This window comes from Rhinatrema bivittatum, chromosome 4 (genome assembly GCF_901001135.1).
Source record: "Rhinatrema bivittatum chromosome 4, aRhiBiv1.1, whole genome shotgun sequence".
Lineage (NCBI taxonomy): Eukaryota > Metazoa > Chordata > Amphibia > Gymnophiona > Rhinatrematidae > Rhinatrema > Rhinatrema bivittatum.
The window spans coordinates 211734104-211756599 of NC_042618.1; the positions used below are offsets into that span (position 1 = coordinate 211734104).

The following is a 22496-nucleotide window of genomic DNA, read 5'->3' on the forward strand; positions in this document are numbered from 1 at the left end:
TCCAGCCACTAGGTGTCACCCTTAAGCCTTTCCCCCCACCCCCACCCCTCCCAGGTGCTGTGTACACTGCCTCCGCAGCATCCCCAGCACTAGTCAATCAAGGGAACAAAAGATCTGGCAACTTGGAGATCTGGGGACGTTTTGCATGGTAGTGCACAGCGCTGCCACTGAGCCACCAAGTTGGCTCTACATAAACATTTTAACTTTCAAAACATGTCTGAATACATTTGCTTTTTTAATTTTCCTTTTTTCTTGTCCTTTTTCCTTGGGTCAATGATTATAATGTAGGTAGTCCTTTCTCTCATGGACTGTTTCTGATAAGTTATGGGCTGGTTCTGTTTTCTACCACTCTGTTGGACTTTTGCCATCCAGCATGACCTACTCGGTGTTGTCTTTGCACCAAGCTCTGTAGCCCTTGGTCAGAAGACTGACACTACAATGCCAGCCTGGAGAGAGAGATGGATGGGGGTTAAATTAGGTTCACCCTGACTGCTGTAAATTAGGATCCAAAGCACTCTAGCTTCAGCACCCCTATCAGGGCCAGTGCAAGAGTATTTGCCACCCTAGTCAAACCTTCAGTCATGAACCTTGCCCCCCCACCCCCATCCCCAATTTACCTATTGATAGCAGCTTCAACACAGTGTTCCCTTTTTTTTTTTTTAGCAGTATTGGCTCTCCCCATCTGGGCCTCATGTTGGTGGGATTTTGCTGCCCCCTCAAAATTTTGGCACTCTAGGTGACCGCCTGGCATGCTTAATGGAGGCATCTGCCCTGACCCCTATGGCAAAGAAATTGTAAACTCAGTCCTGCAGAGAATGCCATAGGCCTCTGGAGCTCAGATCCTACCTTTGGTCTCTCCCCATCCTGCAATCTCACAGGCTGTGTCTTCGGGCACAATGTACCTCTCCGGGGGAAGGCAGATAATGGCCACATGGCTGTTCAGAAGAGCAGGTCTGTGAAGAGACAGGACAAAAGGATATGAGCGAAAGAGACTGATGCTATCATCCATGCTTCACTAAATCAGAATCTTCCCTTCCAGTCCAGGTTTCCTAAATCCCCTCCTTGAAAATTCTGCAGGACAGAGCAGGGGAGATCCAAGATGGCGTGGAAGAGTGAGGGTGTGTGGCGTCTCTCTCCTCACGTTTCCTGGATTTTTCCGAATGCCTTATTCAGGGAGAAAGCAGAGGGCCCGCAAAAGGCTGAACTTGGAAGCCTCATCGCTGGGTCCGATTAGAGGGCTGATGGATGCCCATATTCTCAGACGAAATGGAGAGCCGGGTGAAGAGTCGCAGGAGGAACACCGAGGAGACGCACTGATATCCGGCATCCTTCATGACTCACTAACATCACTATCCCCGGCAGAAAAATCAGCCCCTGAAAACCCGGCAGTGAGTAGGATAGCTAACCCGAGTTGCCTGGAGTGGTTTCCGGATGACCGCCAGGGAGGGGGCCCTGCGAAGATCGGAGGAAGTTCCGACCAGAGTAAAGCCCCCAGAAACCGCTGAGCTGGAAGGAGGAGATATCCACAGAGGAGAAATACAGGCTATAGAGGAGCTGGTATCTTGGCAGAGCGGAGGTGAGCTTGAAGAAGGAGTGCAACAGGAATTTGAACCTACTCTGATTCTTCTGGTAAGACCTGAAACCTTCACATTGGAAGCAATTTGGTTAGCTATTGAAATGCTAAACAGGAATGTGACTGCACAAATTAGTCCAATGGTTAAAAAAGTGGGACAAATCAAGAAGCAAGTACATAAATTGAAGGAAAAGCAAATAGAAATCAAATGGGAAGTTGATATATTGAAGTCAGATATTAGAGAGATAAAAAACCAGTGTCAAGGAATGGTAAAGGATAATCTTTATTTCCTAAGAAAGTTGGAAAATTTGGATAATCAACAGAGATGTAAAAACTTAAGATTAATTAATTTTCCTAAGAAATTAACAGTTTAATCAACTGAGATGTGGACTAAGTTTGCCTTAGAAGTTGTTCTTTTTGTTTTTTTTTTTAAATTATCTATTTATTTAAGTTTTTCAATGATATACAGAACGAAAGTTCAGAAATATAACATTATAGTTTGAGGTACAATTAGAAATACAACTTTTGAATCATAGCATTTAGACTAAAGGTAATATGTAACCCCATTCTATACATGTTCATAATTAGGTAATAAGGAGAGCAAGATGTAATTTAAGCAGAATAAAGGAAATTATAAACACATATATATTTATCATGTTGCTTCAAAATTAACTAGTGTTACAATTTCTAATGCCAAAAAACCCCCCTTAAAGGTTAATTAGAGTGGGAGTCAAGGTATACCCGTAGCTGTTCAGGTTCTCTGAATATATATCTAGAACTATGAACTATAATACAATAGCATGGAAATCGAAGCAAATACTGAGCTCCCCTCGCCTGAACTTCCTCCCTCATTTCCAGAAACGTTTTTCTCTTAATTTGGGATATCTTAGTTATACAGTATCTGGAAAATTTTTATCAGATAACATAGAATTTTTTAGATTGGTTGCGAAAAAATGTTCTTAGAATTAAGTCTCTTTCATCCGAAGTGGCAAATTGTACAAACAACGTAGCTCTTTCTACTAATTCATGAGACTTTTCCAAGATAGAAGTAAGGTCAAACGAAACTTCTCTCTTCTCACTCTGTTCCTCCGGGTTTTTCACTTTATCAGGTTGGGACAGATAGTAAATTTTTACAATCTTTGGTAAATCCTGCTCTGGTAATTTTAATATATTGAGGAGATAACTTCTGAAAAGTTCATGATGAGCAAGCAAACGCATCTTGGGAAAATTAAGAATTCTTACATTATTTCTCCTTATATTGTTTTCAAGATTTTCCATCTTTATCATTTGCAAACTTTCCGACTTTATCAAGTTCCCTTGAACTTTTTCCATCTCAATTATTTTCTTTTCAGATTCAACCATAGATGTTTCAATTTTGTCAACTCTCTTCTCAATAACTTGATTTTTTGTAATACTTTCTTTTACCATCATTGTTAAAGAAGCAATCACTTTCTCCATTGATTAGATTGATTTCAAAATTTCTTCTAAAGTTACTTTAGGGGAAATACATTTTGAGGCTTCACATACAACATGTTATATCTCCCTCTCCATCTCCTTCCTTCAAGGGATCGACTCCTTCCCCAGCTCGATGTGGCGCTTCGGTGGGTAGGCCCCTGGAGCCCATTACTCCGGGACTCACCAAGGGCAGTGCATTTCTGTCACGCCTTCTCTGGGCGCCTATCTCCAACAAAACAGATTTCCCTTCCAGCAGAGCAGATGTAAATTCGGGATCCAATTTCCCGACCGGTGGTTCTGGAGTAATTGGTGCGCCGGGGCTTAATGATGTTTCTGTGGCCAAGAGGCTCAGCATCTGCTCTACGCTGACTCTACCAGTGGCTCCTCCCTCCGGCAACGGCTGCACTAGTCCAGCAAAAATTTCCTCAATCTGGGGCTGCCAAGTAGTCTGAACTGGCATAGAGGTAAGTTCTTTTATCTTTGCTTTGCATTTAGTATGTGACATACTGTACCACAAACAAAGAGGAAATTATTTAAGAAATTCTAAGCAAAGAAGAAATCAGTAACCTCTGGAGCTCAGCATTAGTTGTTCATTCCTCAGTGGCCATCTTGCCCTCCGCTTTAGAAGTTTTAAAAATTCCTCAGGCAACTTTGCTTCCATTATTGAAGATTTTCTACCTTCCATCTAGAAAAAAGATTCCTGTAGAAGGTAATGTGATCCAGCAGTTGTCCCCGCTAAATTTGTCTGAGATATTGGAAACGTCAATGGAGGAAGAGGCCCAACCATCTACACTAATTATTTCTTTCTTATTAGACTTGGACAGAGACTGGGTTCTCAGAGTATACTTTAGAAATAAGCGTGAATTGTTCTATGGAATGAACATACAAATATTTCCAGATTAAACGCAGCTAAGGAGAAAGCAGTTTTTGGAATTAAAAGTGAGTGTGGTACAACTTGGAGCGCTTTTTTTCCTCAAGTTTCCATGCAAGTGCATTATTAAGTTCAAAGATTTAATCTACACTTTTTTCCAGCCAGCTCAGTTGAGCAAATTTGTAAAAGATAGAATGCCTAAAGTATGTGATAGCAGCCCTGTCTAGAACCTGTATAACCTCAAAATGTGGAATTGTGTTCTGTAAAGTAGTAACCATTTCATATCTCAGCGCTTTCAATTAATTGTGGTATTTGTTCTTTTTATTTCTGCTTGATAATAAGTTGTCTCTTGTGATGGATCTCCCGCATCTTATTGAAGGCTATGGATTTATGACATTATATATTTCCTGTTATGTTTGAGGAATTTAATTACTTGGATATCATTATTTTCCTTTCAAATGTATACATTGTATCATTGAAAAAGAAGTAATAAACAGAAAATTAAAAAAAAAAAAAAAAAAAAGAAAATTCTGCAGGATAAAGAGCAATCTTGGATCGCCTTCAACCTGTTTATATTTTCTTAATTTTTTTAAATGACCACACTTTGGCTAACTAACTCCTGTGTTTTGGAATGGATTGAGTAGACAGAGGCTTTGTGTATTGTTCTAAAACTTCAAGGTGCTGATGTTACAAACACCTTTCTGTAGTCTTTACCATGGTGGCCAGGTAATCTGCCTAATGCTGCTTGACTTGACAAACTAAAGAGTCGCAAATCACCTGGACTGGATGGTATGCATCCTAGGGTTCTGAAGGAACTCAAAAATGAAATTTCAGATCTATTAGCTAAAATTTGTAACTTATCATTAAAATCATCCATTGTACCTGAAGACTGGAGGGTGGCCAGTGTAACACCAATTTTTAAAAAGAGCTCCAGGGACGATCCAGGAAACTATAGACCAGTGAGCCTGACTTCAGTGACAGGAAAAATAGTGGAAACTATTCTAAAGATCAAAATCACAGAGCATATAGAAAGACATGGTTTAATGGAACACAGTCAACATGGATTTACCCAAGGGACGTATTGCCTCACAAATCTACTTCTTTTTTTTTTTTTTTGGAGGGGTTAATAAACATGTAGATGTAGTGTGTTTGAATTTTCAGAAGGCATTTGACAAAGTCCCTCATGACAGGCTTCTACGAAAACTAAAAAGTCATGGGATAGGAGGCGATGTCCTGTCGTGGATTACAAACTAGTTAAAAGACAGGAAACAGAAGAGTAGGATTAAATGGCGAATTTTCTCAATGGAAAAGGGTAAACAGTGGAGTGCCTCAGGGATCTGTACTTGGACTGGTGCTTTTCAATATATTTATAAATGATATGGAAAGGAAAGTTATCAAATTTGCAGATGATACAAAATTATTCAGAGTAGCTAAATCACAAGCGGATTGTGATACATTGCAGGAGGACCTTTCGCGACTGGAAGATTAGGCATCCAAATGGCAGATGAAATTTAATGTGGACAAGTGCAAGGTGTTGCATATAGGGAAAAATAACCCTTGCTGTAGTTACACGATGTTTTCCATATTAGGAGCTACCACCCAGGAAAAAGATCTAGGCATCATAGTGGATAAAACTTTGAAATCGTCAACTCAGTGTGCTGCAGCAGTCAAAAAAGCAAACAGAATGTTAGGAATTATTAAGAAGAGAATGGTTAACAAAAGGATAAAGTCTTAATGCCTCTGAATCGTTCCATGGTGAGACCGCACCTTGAATACTGTGTACAATTCTGGTCACCGCATCTCAAAAAAGATATAGTTGTGATGGAGAAGGTACAGAGAAGGGTGACCAAAATGATAAAGGAGGCCCTAAGGAAAGGCTGAAGAGGTTAGGGCTGTTCAGCTTGGAGAAGAGACGGCTGAGAGGGGATATGATAGAGGTCTTTAAAATAATGAGAGATCTTGAATGAGTAGATGTGAATCAGTTATTTAGCTTTCATATAATAGAAGGACTAGGGGGCACGCCATGAAATTAGCAAGTAGCACATTTAAGACTAATCGGAGAAAATTCTTTTTCACTCAATGCACAATAAAGCTCTGGAATTTGTTGCCAGAGGATGTGGTTAGTGCAGTTAGTGTAGCTGGGTTTAAAAAATGTTTGGATAAGTTTTTGGAGGAGAAGCCCATTAACTGCTATTAATCAAGTTGACTTAGGGAATAGCCACCGCTATTAATTGCATCAGTAGCATGGGATCTTAGTGTTTGGGTAATTGCCAGGTTCATATGGCCTGGTTTGGCCTCTGTTAGAAACAGGATGCTGGGCTTGATGGACACTTTGTCTGACCCAGCGTGGTAATTTCTTATGTTCTTATATAATTTGATAATTCAGCAAGCAATTTTCAAACTATTTTACCTCGGTAAAATTCTCTGTTGAAAATTGTCTTCCCCCTCTGCAGGTAAACACAGCATGCAAAGGGGCAGAAGCAGGGGGAATGGAGAAGCTGGCAGATCTTGCATAGGGGATTTCACCTTGAAATCCCCACACATGATTTATGGTGCAGAATTTGCTCCTAAAGTAATCATAGCTCCAGCTGGCCCCTTATTTTCAAAGGAAAACCCTACAGGGAGTTTCCCTTTGAAAATTTGCTTGCAGGCCTCTGGGTACCTTATACTAGTGAGCATAAATGATCTTCACAGGGTTTAAAAATTACCTCTTCCCCCATCTCTTATATGGGAGCTGCTCTTCAGTGAGAAAAAAAATCCACTTATAATTATTTGATAATAAAATACAATATTTTTGTATTGCCAGGGCTATTGCCAGGCCTCTGAGGTGTGTTTTCCCTTCGGCTCCCTTGCTGATGTTGCTGCCTTTAGACTGGCTAAGTATTGCTGCTCCTGTATTCCCACCTCGTGCCATTCTTTAGCAGCTAGTCCATTCATGGATTAGAAAAATAAAATGGTGCTGACAGGTATCAGTGCCGGCACTGACCACCCACCTACCTTTCCAGTTTCAGCATGACCAGGTGTGATTCAGAGGGCCCACAGATAATCTTCGAGAAGGAAATAACCTGCTTAGCTGGATCATTGGGTGCTGGGTTCTTGAAAACTGTGCCCAACCAAGCCTCATATCCTGTCAAGTCAGCATCACTGCCACCGTTAAAAGAAGAGATGTTACAAACACATTCTTTGAATGGAGTTCTCTTTTGCTTCCAGATCCACTCTCATGCTGCAGGTGCTAGACCAGCAAGTACGTCCATCCAGAGAGGAGTCCGAGGAAGGAGAGTGTGTCCAACCAGACAAAACAGATAACGGCACTGGATTTCAAGTACCAGAGGTGACCCAAGAGTTAAGGAACCTGAACAGCCAGTCACTAAGAGAATCTAAAGAAAATAATACTTGAAGGAGCACTGAGATGGTGTTGTGACTGCCATATTGTGCTATCGTGGATTCATCTCACAAGAAATGTGTAACTTGTGAAATCTGACCCATTGAAGAGGCTGAATTGTAAGTAAAGATTTATTTTGTTAGAACATCATCTCTTGTGGTGAATGAGTGTGTGAGAATCCTAGAGTTAAGAGCCCTGACGTTTAGCTTTCCTCCTGTTCGGGTCAAAACCTTGCAGTGTGGTGAAAAGGTCTTGGCCAGCTCCAGAAGTCAACCCCCCTGCTCAATGAGGAGATGGGAGATGGTCTATATAAGCAAATAAAATGCAGGCCTAATTTTAGGCTCCTATGCTTTAGGTGCCTAGAGGCTCAATTTTCCAAAACAGCTGATTTCCTAAATTAGATCCCTAAATTTCAGGAGGATTTTCAGCTGAAAATTTACTCATATTTAAGTCCCTAAAACTTAGGGATTTAAATTTAGGACCTTGATTAATTTAACTAGATTTAGGACCCTAAGTTAAGTGTCTAATGGTGAAAATCAGTGCTAAATCTCTAATTTTTTCCTTGCCTTACTCTGACACCCCCCCCCCCCCAGAGCCACCCAGTGTTTAGGCTCCTAAAATTAGGTATTCAGCCCTAATCAGTTTTCAAAGAGGCCTATATAGGCATCTAACTCCCAAAGTTAGGGACCTAAACTCTTTGAAAATTGGCCTTTCAATCAGGAAAATTTTCACCTGAAAACTTAGATTCCTAAATTTGGTTGAAACCATTCCTAACAATTACCCATCTGTGAAACACTGAGCCTTTTTTGAAAATGTACCCCTTTGAGTTCCCAATGAGCTCAGATGGCAGGTTGTTAACATAGTGTTGCCACTTCACCCAAATCAATGAGGACAGGCCAATCCACTCCTGAATTTACCCCGCTATATGCAGGGAGATGCAGTGCCATTAAAACTCCATGGCACAAAGGTAGGAATGTGGATTAGTCCGGGTTGACCTGGGTAAAGAAGTTAACCACAATCTATATTAACCGTAAACTCCCCTACCCTACCATATTGTAAACGTCGTCAGTCTCAGCTAAAAAACAAAAAATCAATACATTACTCTCCTCAGACCTTTCTTTTGATCTTAACCAAAATGCTTTGAAGCAATCAGCTCTGACTGATAGATGGGCTCAGGGTGAAGCAGATACAATCCTGTATAGATTCCTCTCAGAAAGAAAGGAGACTGGGGTCACTGTAAAGGACAGTGCTGAATAAGCAGACATACCAGATCTACTATCATTCACTTAATATTAATGAATGTATTTTTTACCAAGAGGTGAAACACTGTCTTGTGCTGATGACCCACTGCTCGTTCATCAGAGATCCGCCACAGAAATGGACACCCTCCCTGCACGAAAAGAAATTACAGCATGAGGTACATACATTGCATGTCGGTTTCTGTCTCCTGCTAATTCAGTGATACCTCTGCCTTCCCCATGAAGAACATTTATCAAGTCTTCAGTGTTTCATAGGAATGTTTTGACCACTCTGACTCTGGTGTACATCATGTTACCTATCAGGCCCCATGCTCACTGTGCAGCCTCTGAATCTAGCCTGCCCTGGGAACTAGTGGCACTTCAATCACACTCCCACCACCACCATCGCACTTCTCTTAGCCTTGTAATATAAGGTACTATGATGAAGATAGTTTATGTATATAAATAGAAAGTTAAGAGTAACGCTTCTTCAGTTCCTGAACCAGTTTTGTTCTCTCCTGGGCATCCACGTCTCAACTTCTGTGCACCTAAGTTAAGTGCATGTGTTATGTATATGTACAGTTCGATGGGTGGAGAGGCTTTATTTTTACATGTTGTTGTGATGGAGTGCCCCTAGTTTTCCTCTTTAACCTGTGCGGGCCCAGGCATTTAGCCTGGTCCATTTTAAATCCTAGAGAGAGAGAGAGCTCTGTGGGTGGGACCCTGCTGGGAGGGGAATATGATTGTGAGCCCAGCTGGGATGAGGAGCCCCCGCCCTGTGACTCCAGGAGTAGGAGTTCCTATCCCTCTCCACTGAAGGTTTGTGAGTACACTGCCCTGAGGTAAGGCAGTCTACTGTGATGTTGTTTTGCTGTTATAGTAACAAAACTAGAAATTGCATTAGAAAAGACTGCAGTCAGTGTGGTTTTCTGCTCCAGCCCTGAATATTTGCGCAGTCATCCTCACACTTGTATTTATTAAAGTTGATTTAACTATATCCAAGAAAGCTTGAGAATAACATTGAATCTAAACAGTCCTCATAATAGATAAGAAAGAGGGGAAAAAAACCCCACAGACCAGAAAAAAATGTTAGATTCAATGCTCTAGAAGTCAACCAACTGCAGCAATCCAAGTTCATAATACAAAGAAAACTCCATTAGCACAGCAACAATGGACAGACCCACAAAAATTTGTTACCAGCATTCCTTGTACAGTGTGCACTTCAGGTTAGTGGAGAAGACTGATTGGAGGGCCTTGGGCTGTTTTATCATTCAGGAATCAAACAAGTTGAGCCGGCTTGCAAAATATGTACTTAAAAACATAAGAAGTTGCCATACTAGGTCAGACTGAGGATCCATCAAGCCCAGAATCCTGTTTCCATCAATAACCAATCCAAGTCAGAAGTACCTGGCAAGAACCCAAACAATAAATAGATCCCATGCTACTAATGCCAGTAATGGCAGTGGCTATTCCCTAAGCTAACTTGATTAATAGTTTATGGATTTCTCCTTCAGAAACGTATCCAAACTTTTTTTAAACCAAGCTACACTAACTTCCCTAACCACATCCTCCGGCAATAAATTCCATAATTTAATTGTGCGTTGAGTGAAAAAGAATTTTCTCCAATTTGTTTTAAATGTGTTACATGCCTACTTCATGGCATACCCCCCTAGTCCTCCTGTTATCTGAAAGAGTAAATAACTGATTCACATTTACCCATTCTAGACCTCTCATGATTTTAAACACCTCTTTCATATCCCCCCTGAGCCCTCTCTTTTCCAAGTTGAATAGCCCTAACCTCTTTAGCCTTTCCTCATAGGTGAGCCATTCAATCCCATTTATTATTTTGGTCGCCCTTCCCTGTACCTTCTCCAGTGCAACTATATCTTTTTTTGAGATGCGGAGACAAGGATTTATATCAGTTTAAGTGGAGGCAGCATTCCTGCATAGGCCTTCCCTCAGAGGCTGTGCCTGTGAGTGATGATCTTCTAGTCCACAAGGGAGGGCGAGCCCTTGTGAGAGTGTGGCAATGTAGATTTGGTTTTAAGGGGGAAGGAGTGTTTTCAGTGTGCTCTCCAAGTTACGCCCTCAGCTTGGCACAGAGCGGGAGAGACAATGCTCTGCCAGGTCCCCAGAAGTGGACTGGAGGGAAGAAAGAGAAGAAGGAGTTTTGCAGTTTTTCTGAAGATTTGCTATTTTGCCCCCAGCCTTCTGGCAGGCGGAGTCCCCTGCTCAGTGGGTCAGGAGGGAGCTGTGTGCCTCTTCACCCAATCCAAGAGTAGGCCACAGTGACCGTGCAGAGGGAAGAGAAGTATCTTGATCAGAGATTTGGTTTTTACCACCAAGAGGGAAAGAAGTTGTTTTTCTGCCATCCTTCCTTGCCCTCAGCTGGAAGGACTGCTTTCAGTAATAGGCCTTTCCTCCTGAAAGGCTGCATCTGTCTTTAGAAGAGGAATCAGAGGGAAAATAGAAAAGGACATCCAGAAAGCCCCACTCGGAGTTTCCATCCCTGGGACACAGGACACTGCCAGGTTGGCGTATGAGACTCTTCGTGGACCTCGGGTACCGGGTAAGGTATCCTGTCAAGGGTAGGAAACCCTCAGCCCACTTGGGACACTTATTATTCCCTGCCATGGAGGATAAGCCAGTTTCAAGCCCTTGCTGGAGGGACACATCCACAGAGTTAGAGATCAATTAAATCCTGACTCATGTAAATCTGAGGTCCTTTGGATGTAACTGGACATTTTATTTGCTGCACCTCTTGATTATTTTTAACTCAATCAATGTAAAATGTAATGTAATCATCCATCCAGAGAGTCCAGCCTGGTTTGTAAGTGTTCCTGTCCTGAAAAGCAAGGGTAACACACACTTATGGGATACTACAAACTCTGTCTGGGCAAGAAGGTTTTCCTTCATCCCCACAGAAAGGATCCACTCTCTTGAGAAAAGAATGTGGGGGAAAAAACTGAGGAGCTAGCCATGGTTAATAAATTCTTTTATGGTCCTTTGGGATTGGACACATTCGCCAGAAAGAGCTACATATTAAACAAATGTGCCTTCTTCTGACCACATTCTTTTTTTTTTTTTTAATACTATTTGTATTCGGTTTTCAAGTTTACAGGTCAACATTAATGCATTATAAATCACAAATATGAAATTACAGTCTCTTCAACCCACTCCACCCCTTCACCCAAACAGTCCAAGTCCATAGTTTCAAAGGAAAGATCTCACATGTTGTGCAGTCTTGTCTTAACCTGGTAAGTATTCCTGTTGCACATCTATTGGAAGTGTTGTGTTTTGGACATGGAGTCATGGGCCCCTGGTCACTGCTGGCGGAGCCCTGTGGGGACTTGTAGCGATAGGCTAGTTCTTAGCAGTAAGGAACACAGTGGAATGCGAGTATTTATTGTACAGCAATATAGTTGGTAACTCGAAGAACGGGTGATGATCCAAGCCAGAAGAGGAGGGTTTCTGATGGCGTCGTCTCGTCTGTACACTGCAGCGTAGGAACTGTAGATGTAGAGTCTCACCAGGTCTTGAGATGGAGATGGGTCCGGAAATGGTCTGCAGAGTGGAGTAGGCCAAGAACCCAGACACAGATGGATATGCCAGCGAGGGTAGATCCGGTAGTGGTCCGTGATGCGGGGTAGGCCGAGAATCTACCACTGAAGAGATGAGACAAAGCAGAGACAGATCAAGAGCGGTAGCACTCACTCTGAAGCTGGTAATTGCTGTAGAGAGGAGCCCTCGAGAGCGAGGGTCTGGGACGGAGCAAGGCCCCCGAGGAGCGGGTACCTAGGCGTCCTTGCAGGAAGTTGGTAACCCTGAAGAGTAGGTAGGAGCGAGGAAAGGCCCCGAGGAGCAGGTACCTAAGTCGTTCCGGAGCGAGAGTACACAGAGCGAAGGCGTCTGGTAGCAGGCAGAGATCAACAGGAGGGATTCCTTGATAACTCGTAGCTGGTATAGCGAGAGTGGTTTAAATATCCGGAGTACATGACGTCATGCAGAGGAGACACCCCCGAGGTTCCCGCCATGACGCATGTAAAGGAAGGGGCTGTGCGCCCTAGGTGATCCCAGGAAGAAAATGGCGAACACAATCGTCCATGCCGGTCCAAGGATGCCGGAAAGGTCGGCGTGTGGAAGTGGAGGTAGCCATCTTACCTAAAGATACTGAACTAGGCAGGAGAAAGGTGAGCAACAGAGGGCACAGCCGTCTGCGACCAGACGCAACAGGAAGTGACTGTATAAGTGGTGCCCAAATTTTCTGGAATTTATCATCACTTGAATTTTGGCCACACAATGTCCATGTTCTGTGATCCAGACATAAGAGATTTGTGAGTGGCAGTTTCCAACACCGAAATGCTGGACCTTCAAACTCCAGCCAAGTTTTCAGAATGCAGCACCTAGCAATCAGCATACTCTTCAGAATAAATAACATTTTATATTTATCACATTGTGAGCATTGTATAAATTAATACACATAGCATGGGATCAACTGGAACAGAAAACATTTAAATTTTTGTAAGTGTCTTGCACTTGACTCCAAAAACTTTGCACTATTGAACACTGCCAAAGACCATGGAATATAAAAGCATTTTGCATTCTACATTTCAAACAGGCTGCTGAACTAGAGAGTTTTGCTTTAAAAGCCCAATACACCAACAATATCAACCTATATATAATTTTCATATGTTATCTTAATTCTGCAGACTCTGTTGTTTTAGCTAACACATTTATACAGACCAATAAATGATCTTCAGTAACTTCAGTATTCAGATCTTTATTTCAGACATCTGCCAACACTTTCATATAAGTCTAATCCATTATTGAACATAAGAACATAAGAAAATGCCATACTGGGTCAGACCAAGGGTCCATCAAGCCCAGCATCCTGTTTCCAACAGTGGCCAATCCAGGCCATAAGAACCTGGCAAGTACCCAAAAACTAAGTCTATTCCATGTAACCATTGCTAATGGCAGTGGCTATTCTCTAAGTGAACTTAATAGCAGGTAATGGACTTCTCCTCCAAGAACTTATCCAATCCTTTTTTAAACACAGCTATACTAACTGCACGAACCACATTCTCTGGCAACAAATTCCAGAGTTTAATTGTGCGTTGAGTAAAAAAGAACTTTCTCCGATTAGTTTTAAATGTGCCCCATGCTAACTTCATGGAGTGTCCCCTAGTCTTTCTACTATCCGAAAGAGTAAATAACCGATTCACATCTACCCGTTCTAGACCTCTCATGATTTTAAACACCTCTATCATATCCCCCCTCAGTCGTCTCTTCTCCAAGCTGAAAAGTCCTAACCTCTTTAGTCTTTCCTCATAGGGGAGTTGTTCCATTCCCCTTATCATTTTGGTAGCCCTTCTCTGTACCTTCTCCATCGCAATTATATCTTTTTTGAGATGCGGCGACCAGAATTGTACACAGTATTCAAGGTGCGGTCTCACCATGGAGCGATACAGAGGCATTATGACATTTTCCGTTTTATTCATCATTCCTTTTCTAATAATTCCCAACATTCTGTTTGCTTTTTTGACTGCCGCAGCACACTGAACCGACGATTTCAATGTGTTATCCACTATGACACCTAGATCTCTTTCTTGGGTTGTAGCACCTAATATGGAACCCAACATCGTGTAATTATAGCATGGGTTATTTTTCCCTATATGCATCACCTTGCACTTATCCACATTAAATTTCATCTGCCATTTGGATGCCCAATTTTCCAGTCTCACAAGGTCTTCCTGCAATTTATCACAATCTGCTTGTGATTTAACTATTCTGAACAATTTTGTGTCATCTGCAAATTTGATTATCTCACTCGTCGTATTTCTTTCCAGATCATTTATAAATATATTGAACAGTAAGGGTCCCAATACAGATCCCTGAGGCACTCCACTGTCCACTCCCTTCCACTGAGAAAAAGGAAAATTAGTTTCTTACCTGATAATTTTCGTTCCTGTAGTACCAAGGATCAGTCCAGGACACCTGGGTTGTGACTCCGCACCAGTAGATGGAGACAGATTAAAACTTGTGGGCGGAGCCATATATAAGCCCCTGTGCCAGTCACAGCCCCTCAGTCATACGTAATGTCAAAGTAGAAAAATCCAAAAGCCAACATAGCTAACCATAGAAACTTACTAAGTAAAATAACTCCAACACCCCTACAGGAAAAACAGACTCTCCAACCGGGAGAGCGAACAAAAGAAGGGGTCAGCGTATTAAAAAACAACAATGAGCGGACTCTCCATTACTATAGCGCCACACTGAGGGCGGGATCCTGGACTGATCATTGGTACTACAGGAACGAAAATTATCAGGTAAGAAACTAATTTTCCTTTCCCTGTACGTACCAGGATCAGTCCAGGACACCTGGGATGTACCAGAGCTAAGTTATCAAGGGTGGGAAGCAGAGAGTCCCGCTCGGAGTACCCTCTCTCCAAATCCCCCAGCATCAGTAGCTTGAACATCCAATCGGTAATGTTTAATGAAGGTATGCAATGATTTCCAGGTAGCCGCCCTGCAAATCTCTTGAGGCGACACCTGAGAAGATTCCGCCCAGGACGCCGCATGAGATCTCGTCGAATGAGCTCGAAGACCCATTGGCGGTGTTTTACCGCGCAGAATGTACGCGGAACCAATGGCCTCCTTGAGCCAACGGGCGATCGTTGTGCGGGACGCCGCAGAACCTTTCTTCGGACCCGACGTCAACACAAACAGATGATCCGTTAAACGAAAAGAATTTGTGACCTCTAGATAGCGAAGAAGAGACCTCCGCACATCTAGTTTTCTCAAATCCCTCAACTTCGGGTCGGAAGAATCACCAACCGCGAAAGCGGGAAGTTCAATCGATTGATTCAAATGAAAAGCCGATACGACCTTAGGCAAGAAAGAGGGAACGGTCCGCAAGGAAACCCCTGAATCAGAAAAGCGCAAGAAGGGCTCTCTGCAGGATAGAGCTTGCAACTCAGAAACCCGGCGAGCCGAAGCAATGGCTACCAGGAATACAGTCTTTAACGTGAGATCTTTGATCGTAGAACGCTTCAGAGGCTCAAACGGAGCTGAGCATAAGGACGAGAGCACCCAGTTGAGATTCCAAGAAGGACAAGGGAGCCGCAAAGGAGGACGGAGGTGTTTCGCCCCCCGAAGGAAACGGGAGATATCCGGGTGGAGAGCCAGGGAGACTCCCCGAATCTTACCACGCAAACAACCAAGCGCCGCGACTTGGACCCGTAGGGAACTGCACGCTAAGCCTTTGGCCAGCCCAGCCTGGAGAAAAGCCAAAATATCGGGAATAGCAGCGGAAGTGGGATTAAGACCCCGCTCCACGCACCACTCCTCAAAGACTACCCAGACTCGAACATAAGCCAGAGACGTAGATTGTTTTCTGGATCTCAGCAACGTGGCAACTACCGCGTCCGAGTAACCTTTTTGCTTCAACCGATACCTCAAAACACTGTCCCTGGTTCTGAAAAGCCCTTATTCCTGCAGGGGTGAGTGAACCAGGCTCCCTGGTGTCACCCCTGACGCTGCCACTAGCTCAGCCGGGTCCTCAACCCTGGCAGCGGCCTCAACCGGGGGAGGGTAGTCCCCTCAGGACCTCTCAACTCCCCTGGGAGGCAGGGCACCCGAGACTAAGGGATTAAAAGAAAAAAACCCCAATTTGGTATATAAACAACTATGCCTAACAAAAAAGCCTAGCCCAAAAAATTCAAACCTGACTAACACCAACACCAGAATCAGGTCAGGCAGGGCTGTGACTGGACCTGCACCATCTACTGGAGACAGAGTAAGACTGAGGGGCTGTGACTGGCACAGGGGCTTATATATGGCTCCGCCCACAAGTTTTAATCTGTCTCCATCTACTGGTGCGGAGTCACAACCCAGGTGTCCTGGACTGATCCTGGTACGTACAGGGAATTGCCCATTTAATCCTACTCTCTGTTTCCTGTCTTTTAGCCAGTTTGCAATCCACGAAAGGACATCGCCACCTATCCCATGACTTTTTACTTTTCCTAGAAGCCTCTCATGAGGAACTTTGTCAAACGCCTTCTGAAAATCCAAGTATACTATATCTACCGGTTCACCTTTATCCACATGTTTATTAACTCCTTCAAAAAAGTGAAGCAGATTTGTGAGGCAAGACTTGCCCTGGGTAAAGCCATGCTGACTTTGTTCCATTAAACCATGTCTTTCTATATGTTCTGTGATTTTGATGTTTAGAACACTTTCCACTATTTTTCCTGGCACTGAAGTCAGGCTAACCGGTCTGTAGTTTCCCGGATCGCCCCTGGAGCCCTTTTTAAATATTGGGGTTACATTTGCTGTAAATATTTGTATAACTTGGCCAGGGACTGCTTTCCTGTTTTGTAAAACTGCATTAACCTTTGGAAAGCCCCTGATGTAAACTTCCCAGAAGGGATTCCAAATTTGGTTTTAATAAAATCAACTATTTTCATATTGGCTAGAAAATCAGAATACTTCATTCCCAGAATTTGTTGACATTATCTGACGACATTCTTAATCATATCCAATTTGTTTGGAAGAAATAAGTTCCCTTTAATTAACTATTACTCTCGTGCACTGATTTCACTTTTTGCTCAATATTGTATAATCTCCACCTCTTGTTTCTTAGTGTTTTCTACAGATTCTTGTATCTGTTTAGAAAGGAAAATTGATTCTTACCTGCTAATTTTCGTTCCTGTAGTACCATATATCAGTTCAGACTCCTGGGTTTTGCTTCCCTTCCAGCAGATAGAGACAGAGAACGTTTCGCAGGTACCACCTCTTAACCTGGTGTGCCACCTGCAGCTCCTCAGTATTACTCAGTACCCAATTATAAAATATTTAACATAACTTCTAATACATCATCTCTACAAAACTCCCCGGAACAAGCAAAGGAAAGAGGAAAATTCATAATTGAGAACTATAACCAAATTTGCAGTCTTTCTTGAAAAAGACTAATGAGAAACCTGTGCCATTCTTTATTATAATAATTCTGAAGAATTCTAGACAGATTGGGCGGACTGTCCAAAACTCCTCTCCACCACTGGGCGGGACTCTGGACTGATCTGTGGTAAAAATGGAACAAAAATTATCAGGTAAGAACCAATTTTCCTTTCCCTGTACGTACCCAGTTAATGTAAATCGGTTATTTACCCTCTCAGAAATTAGGAGGACTAGGGGACACACCATGAAGATATTAAGTAGCTCATTTAATACAAATCAAAGAAAATTCTTTTTCACTGAGCGCATAGTTAAGGTCTGGAATTCATTGCCAGAGGATGTGGTTACAGCAGTTAGTGTAACTGGGTTTAAAAAAGGTTTGGATAAGTTGCTAGAGGATAAATCTATAAACTGCTATGACAGTAATTAATAAGCAATAGTAGTGTTACTTACGTGGACTCTTGGACTGTGACAGGATGGAAGGCCCCACGAAGAGATCCCCAGGCTCTCTGCCATAGCAAGCGGACACTTCGACAAAGGCTGGGTCTAGGCATGGGGCCTGACAGTTGTCCTCTGAATGGGTCAATGGCCAGTAAGAGGTGTCCAGAGTATAATCCAATCCGGGGGCAGGCGGCAGGCAAGAGAAGTCCGAGGCACAGTCCGAGTCAGGGCAGGCAGCAAGCAAGAATAATCTAATGTACAATCCAATCCGGGGCAGGCAAGAGGAGTCCAAGGCACAGTCCGAGTCAGGGCAGGCAGCAAGCAAGAATGATCCAAGCACAGTCAGACGAGATAACAGGCAACAGCAGGCAACAGCAGGAAAACGCTTCAGACAGAGGCCCCGAAGGCAAGTCAAGCTGCCTTTAAATAGGGGCAGCTTGATGACATTCATCACCTGCGCTGCCAAGGTTTCCCACCGTGGGCCCTTTAAGAAATGGGCTGCTTTCCGCAAGCGCGCCTGGGGGGGACCCACAGCAGCATATCTCTGTCATGGAATGGCGGCATTCGGCGGTCGGGCGTGACACAGCCGTCCGTGAATGGTAACAAGTAGCTTGTGATCATTCTAATGTTTAGGTACTTGCCAGGTACTTGTGACTTGGACTGGCCACTGTTGGAAACAGGATACTAGATTTGATGGACCCTTGCTCTCACCCAGTATAATATATCCTATACTCTTATGTTGTTATATGTTCAAATCAGTCTAGACTCCTGGGATGTACCAAAGCTTCCTTAACCAGGGTGGGACTGTGAGAGTCCCGCTTGAAGAACACTTTCACCCAAATTGCGGACGTCCAGGGCCTGGACGTCCATCGGTAGTGTCTGGCAAAGATATGTAAAGACTTCCAAGTAGCCGCCCTGCAAACCTCTTGTGGCGAAATCATTTGGCACTCTTCCAAGGAGGCTGCCTGCGAATGGGCAGAATAAGCCCTTAACCCCTTCTGGATGGGTCGCCAGCAACAGATTTATGCGGAACCAATAGCCTCCTTCAACCAATGTGATATAGTGCCTTTGACACTTTCTGACTATTTTTTGCACCACTCCATAGCACAAAAAGGTGATCCGACACCCTGAAACTATTAGTGACATCTAGATACTGCAACAAAGCCCTTCTGACATCAAGACATCTCAATTCCTTTGCATGAGGCATACCAATCTCCAATGTAAATGTCAGAAGATCTACTGACTGACTTAAGTGGAACGCTGAAACAACCTTCGGCAGAAAAACATCCGTCCTCAGAGAGACTCTGGAATCCGAAATCCATAAAAACAGTTCCTTACATGACAGGGCTTGAAGTTCAGATACCCTTCTGGCTGAACAAATCACCACCAAGAAAACCAACTTCAGAGTCAGATCTTTTATGGTGGCCCTCTTAAGAGGTTCAAACGGTGTTTCACACATGCCCTTGAGGACCAAGTTAAGGCTCCAAAAAGGGAACAACTTTCGAACAGGGGGGTGCAAATGCTTAGCCCCTCAAAGCAAATGTACCACATTTGGATGCGCAGCCAGAGCTGATCCATGAACCTTACAACGCAAGCAGCCCAGGGCCGACACCTAAACTCTCAGGGAACTTAAGGCCAAACATTTCGACAGGTCTCTCTGCAAAAAACCAGAATCTGCGCCTCTGATGCTCTCCAAGGATCAACCCCTTGCTCATTGCCCCAAGACTCGAAGACTCTCCAAACACGGACATACGACAAGGAAGTAGAGGTCTTGCAAGCTCAGAACAGAGTAGAAATAACATCCTCCAGATATCCTTTCTCCTTAATTACCTCCTTTCAAAAGCCAAGCCACTAGACAAAAGCGATCCGCTTGATCTGAAAATATAGGGCCCTGCCGTAGAAAATGTGGTAGATGGCCCAGCCTCAAGGGGCCATCCACTGCTAGATTGATCAAATCTGTAATCCAAGGCCTTTGTGACAACTCTGGAGCCATGAGAATCACCTTTCCTGGGTGGACCTTTATTCTCCTTACAGCCTTGCCCACCAGAAGCCATTGAGGAAACACATAGATCAGAGCACTGAGAGGAGAGGATCACCTTGCTGGTGGCTGAAAGGAATCAGTAAGTTTTGCTTGGGAAATTTTTTAAAAGCATTGGGGAGAAGTAAACTATTGGGGTATGTTATTTAGTGTGTTTATTTTTTTAGTCAGTTAGTAAGGCAGCTAATAAACAGAAGTTAGTGTGTTTGTGTATTGAGGAAGAGTATAATGATAGGAGTATACTACCGTCCACCTGGCCAAGATGGTGAGACGAACAGTGAAATGCTAAGAGAAATTAGGGAAGCTAACCAAATTGGTAGTGCAGTAATAATGGGAGATTTCAACCTCAGGACATGCTAGAGAGATAAAAGTTCCTGGATGGAATAAATGACAATTTTATGGAGCAATTGTGCCAGGAACCGACGAGAGAGGGAGCAATTTTAGATCTAATTCTTAGTGGAGCACAGGATTTGGTGAGAAAGGTAACAGTGGTGGAGCCCCTTGGCAATAGTGATCATAATATGATCAAATTTAAATTAATGACTGGAAGGGGGACAGTAAGCAAATCCACGACTCTAGTGCTAAAATTTCAAAAGGGAAACTTTGATTAAATGAGAAAAATAGTTAGAAAAAAACTGAAAGAAGCAGCTACAAAGGTAAAAAGTGTGCATAAGGCATGGACATTGTTAAAAAAAATAATAATAATACCATCCTAGAAGCACAGTCCAGATGTATTCCACACATTAAGAAAGGTGGAAAGAAGGAAAAACGATTACCGGCATGGTTAAAAGGTGAGGTGAAAGAGGCTATTTTAGCCAAAAGATCTTCATTCAAAAATTGGAAGAAGGATTCAACAGAAGAAAATAGGTTAAAGCAAAAGCGTTGGCAAGTTAAATATAAGACATTGATAAGACAGGCTAAGAAAAAATTTGGAAAGAAGTTGGCCATAGAGGCAAAAACTCACAGTAAAAACTTTTTAAAATATATCAGAAGCAGAAAGCCTGCAAGGGAGTTAGTTGGACCGTTAGATGTTCGAGGGTTAAAGGGGCACTTAGAAAAGATAAGGCCATTGTGGAAAGATTAAACGATTCCTTTGCTTCGGTGTTTACTGAAGAGGATGTTGGGGGGAGATCCATTCCGGAGAATTTCTTTATCTTTAGGGACTGCTATTTTAAACAAATTAAAGGGGTGGCGATGGGTGCCTCAATGGCCCTGGATATCGCCAATTTATATATGGGGAAGATTGAGGAATAGGTCCTTTCTTCATCTCCATATAGACAGCAGATACTTCTTTGGAGTCGTTACATCGATGATATCCTTCTTCTTTGGCTAGGTTCACGGACTATATTAGATGAATTTTTGTCCTGGCTCAATTGACAGAATCCTCATCTTCAGTTTTCCTTGGTAGTTAGCCCCACAGTGATACATTTTTTAGACATCTCTATTTCTCATGATGCAGAAGGATTCCATTTCTCGATTTTTAGGAAAGAAACAGACTGGAATACATTGCTGCACTTTCGTAGTTGTCACCCTCTGAAGTTGAAGCAGAATATACCAGTGGGACAATTCCTGAGACTAAGGAAGTTATGTTCCTCAACAGCTGAGTATATAGATCGGTCACAGGAAATGATCCAGAGGTTTAGGGATAGGTGGTATCCTAAAAAGATGCTTAAACAGTCATGGAAGAGAGGCTGTTGGGCGAATCGTGACTTGTTGTTGGACCCCCAAGGATCTAGAGCACAAGCAAATTTGGTCTGTGTGTTGCCTTTTACCCCTGAGACTTGGTTGGTATGGAAGAGCATTTTGAAACAATGGGGGGGTTTCAAAATTACATCCGTCATTTCAAGATAGTCCATTGATTGCGTTTTCTAGGGTGCCAACTTTGAGAGATCGTTTGGTTTATTCTGCAATGTCTATGGATTCAGTAGCAGTATCACAAAGGGGTCATTCTCCTTGTGGGAAATGCAGTGTGTGTTCATTGTCCTTTAATGGGGAAAAAGTGTCTTTGCCTAATAGGCGATCTTACACTACTTGTGATTCCTGTGGAGTGATCTGTTTGATTTGGTGTCCTTGTGGAAGATCTGTATTCAAGAGCATGTCAGCTGTATTCGACGGAATAGACAGGAAGCCCCATTGATTATGCACTGGGAGACAATGGGCCATTCGATTGAAGATTTAAGCTTTGTGGCTTTAGAACAGCTTTTTCCTCAAATGAGAGGGGGAGATTTTGATAGGATGTTACTGTTTGATGTGGGTAAGAAATTTTTGGAGGGTTTACAGGGTGGGGGTTTGATATGACTAATTTAGAGTTTGATTGCTGGTATGTATGTTTTTATGTTTTTAGACTGTTGAGTGATTCCCCTGATACAGGCAGTTGCAGGCTGCCAAAAAGCTGCAGCATTGGGTTCTTTGGGATGGCAGTGTTGCATATAGCTGGACAATATGGCTATGATGAAATACGCCAGGGAAGTTGATCTCCATAGTGGGAAAGAGGGTGAGTACATTTTCTGAGTGCTGCGTTTTCCCGCCTATAAGTGCCTGGA

At 42.9% G+C, this 22496-nt stretch overlaps 1 protein-coding gene across 1 annotated transcript in view; it reads right to left on the bottom strand.

Moving 5' to 3' along the window:
* MST1 (macrophage stimulating 1) overlaps window positions 1-22496 on the bottom strand; it is a 165501-nt gene that overhangs the window by 15567 nt on the left and 127438 nt on the right. Inside the window, exons 14-16 of the mRNA XM_029599661.1 lie at window positions 8594-8671; window positions 6897-7043; window positions 847-953 (exon numbers count right to left, since the gene is read on the bottom strand). Coding sequence (XP_029455521.1) covers window positions 847-953; window positions 6897-7043; window positions 8594-8671 — 332 coding nt within the window. The remainder of the gene's footprint in view (window positions 1-846; window positions 954-6896; window positions 7044-8593; window positions 8672-22496) is intronic.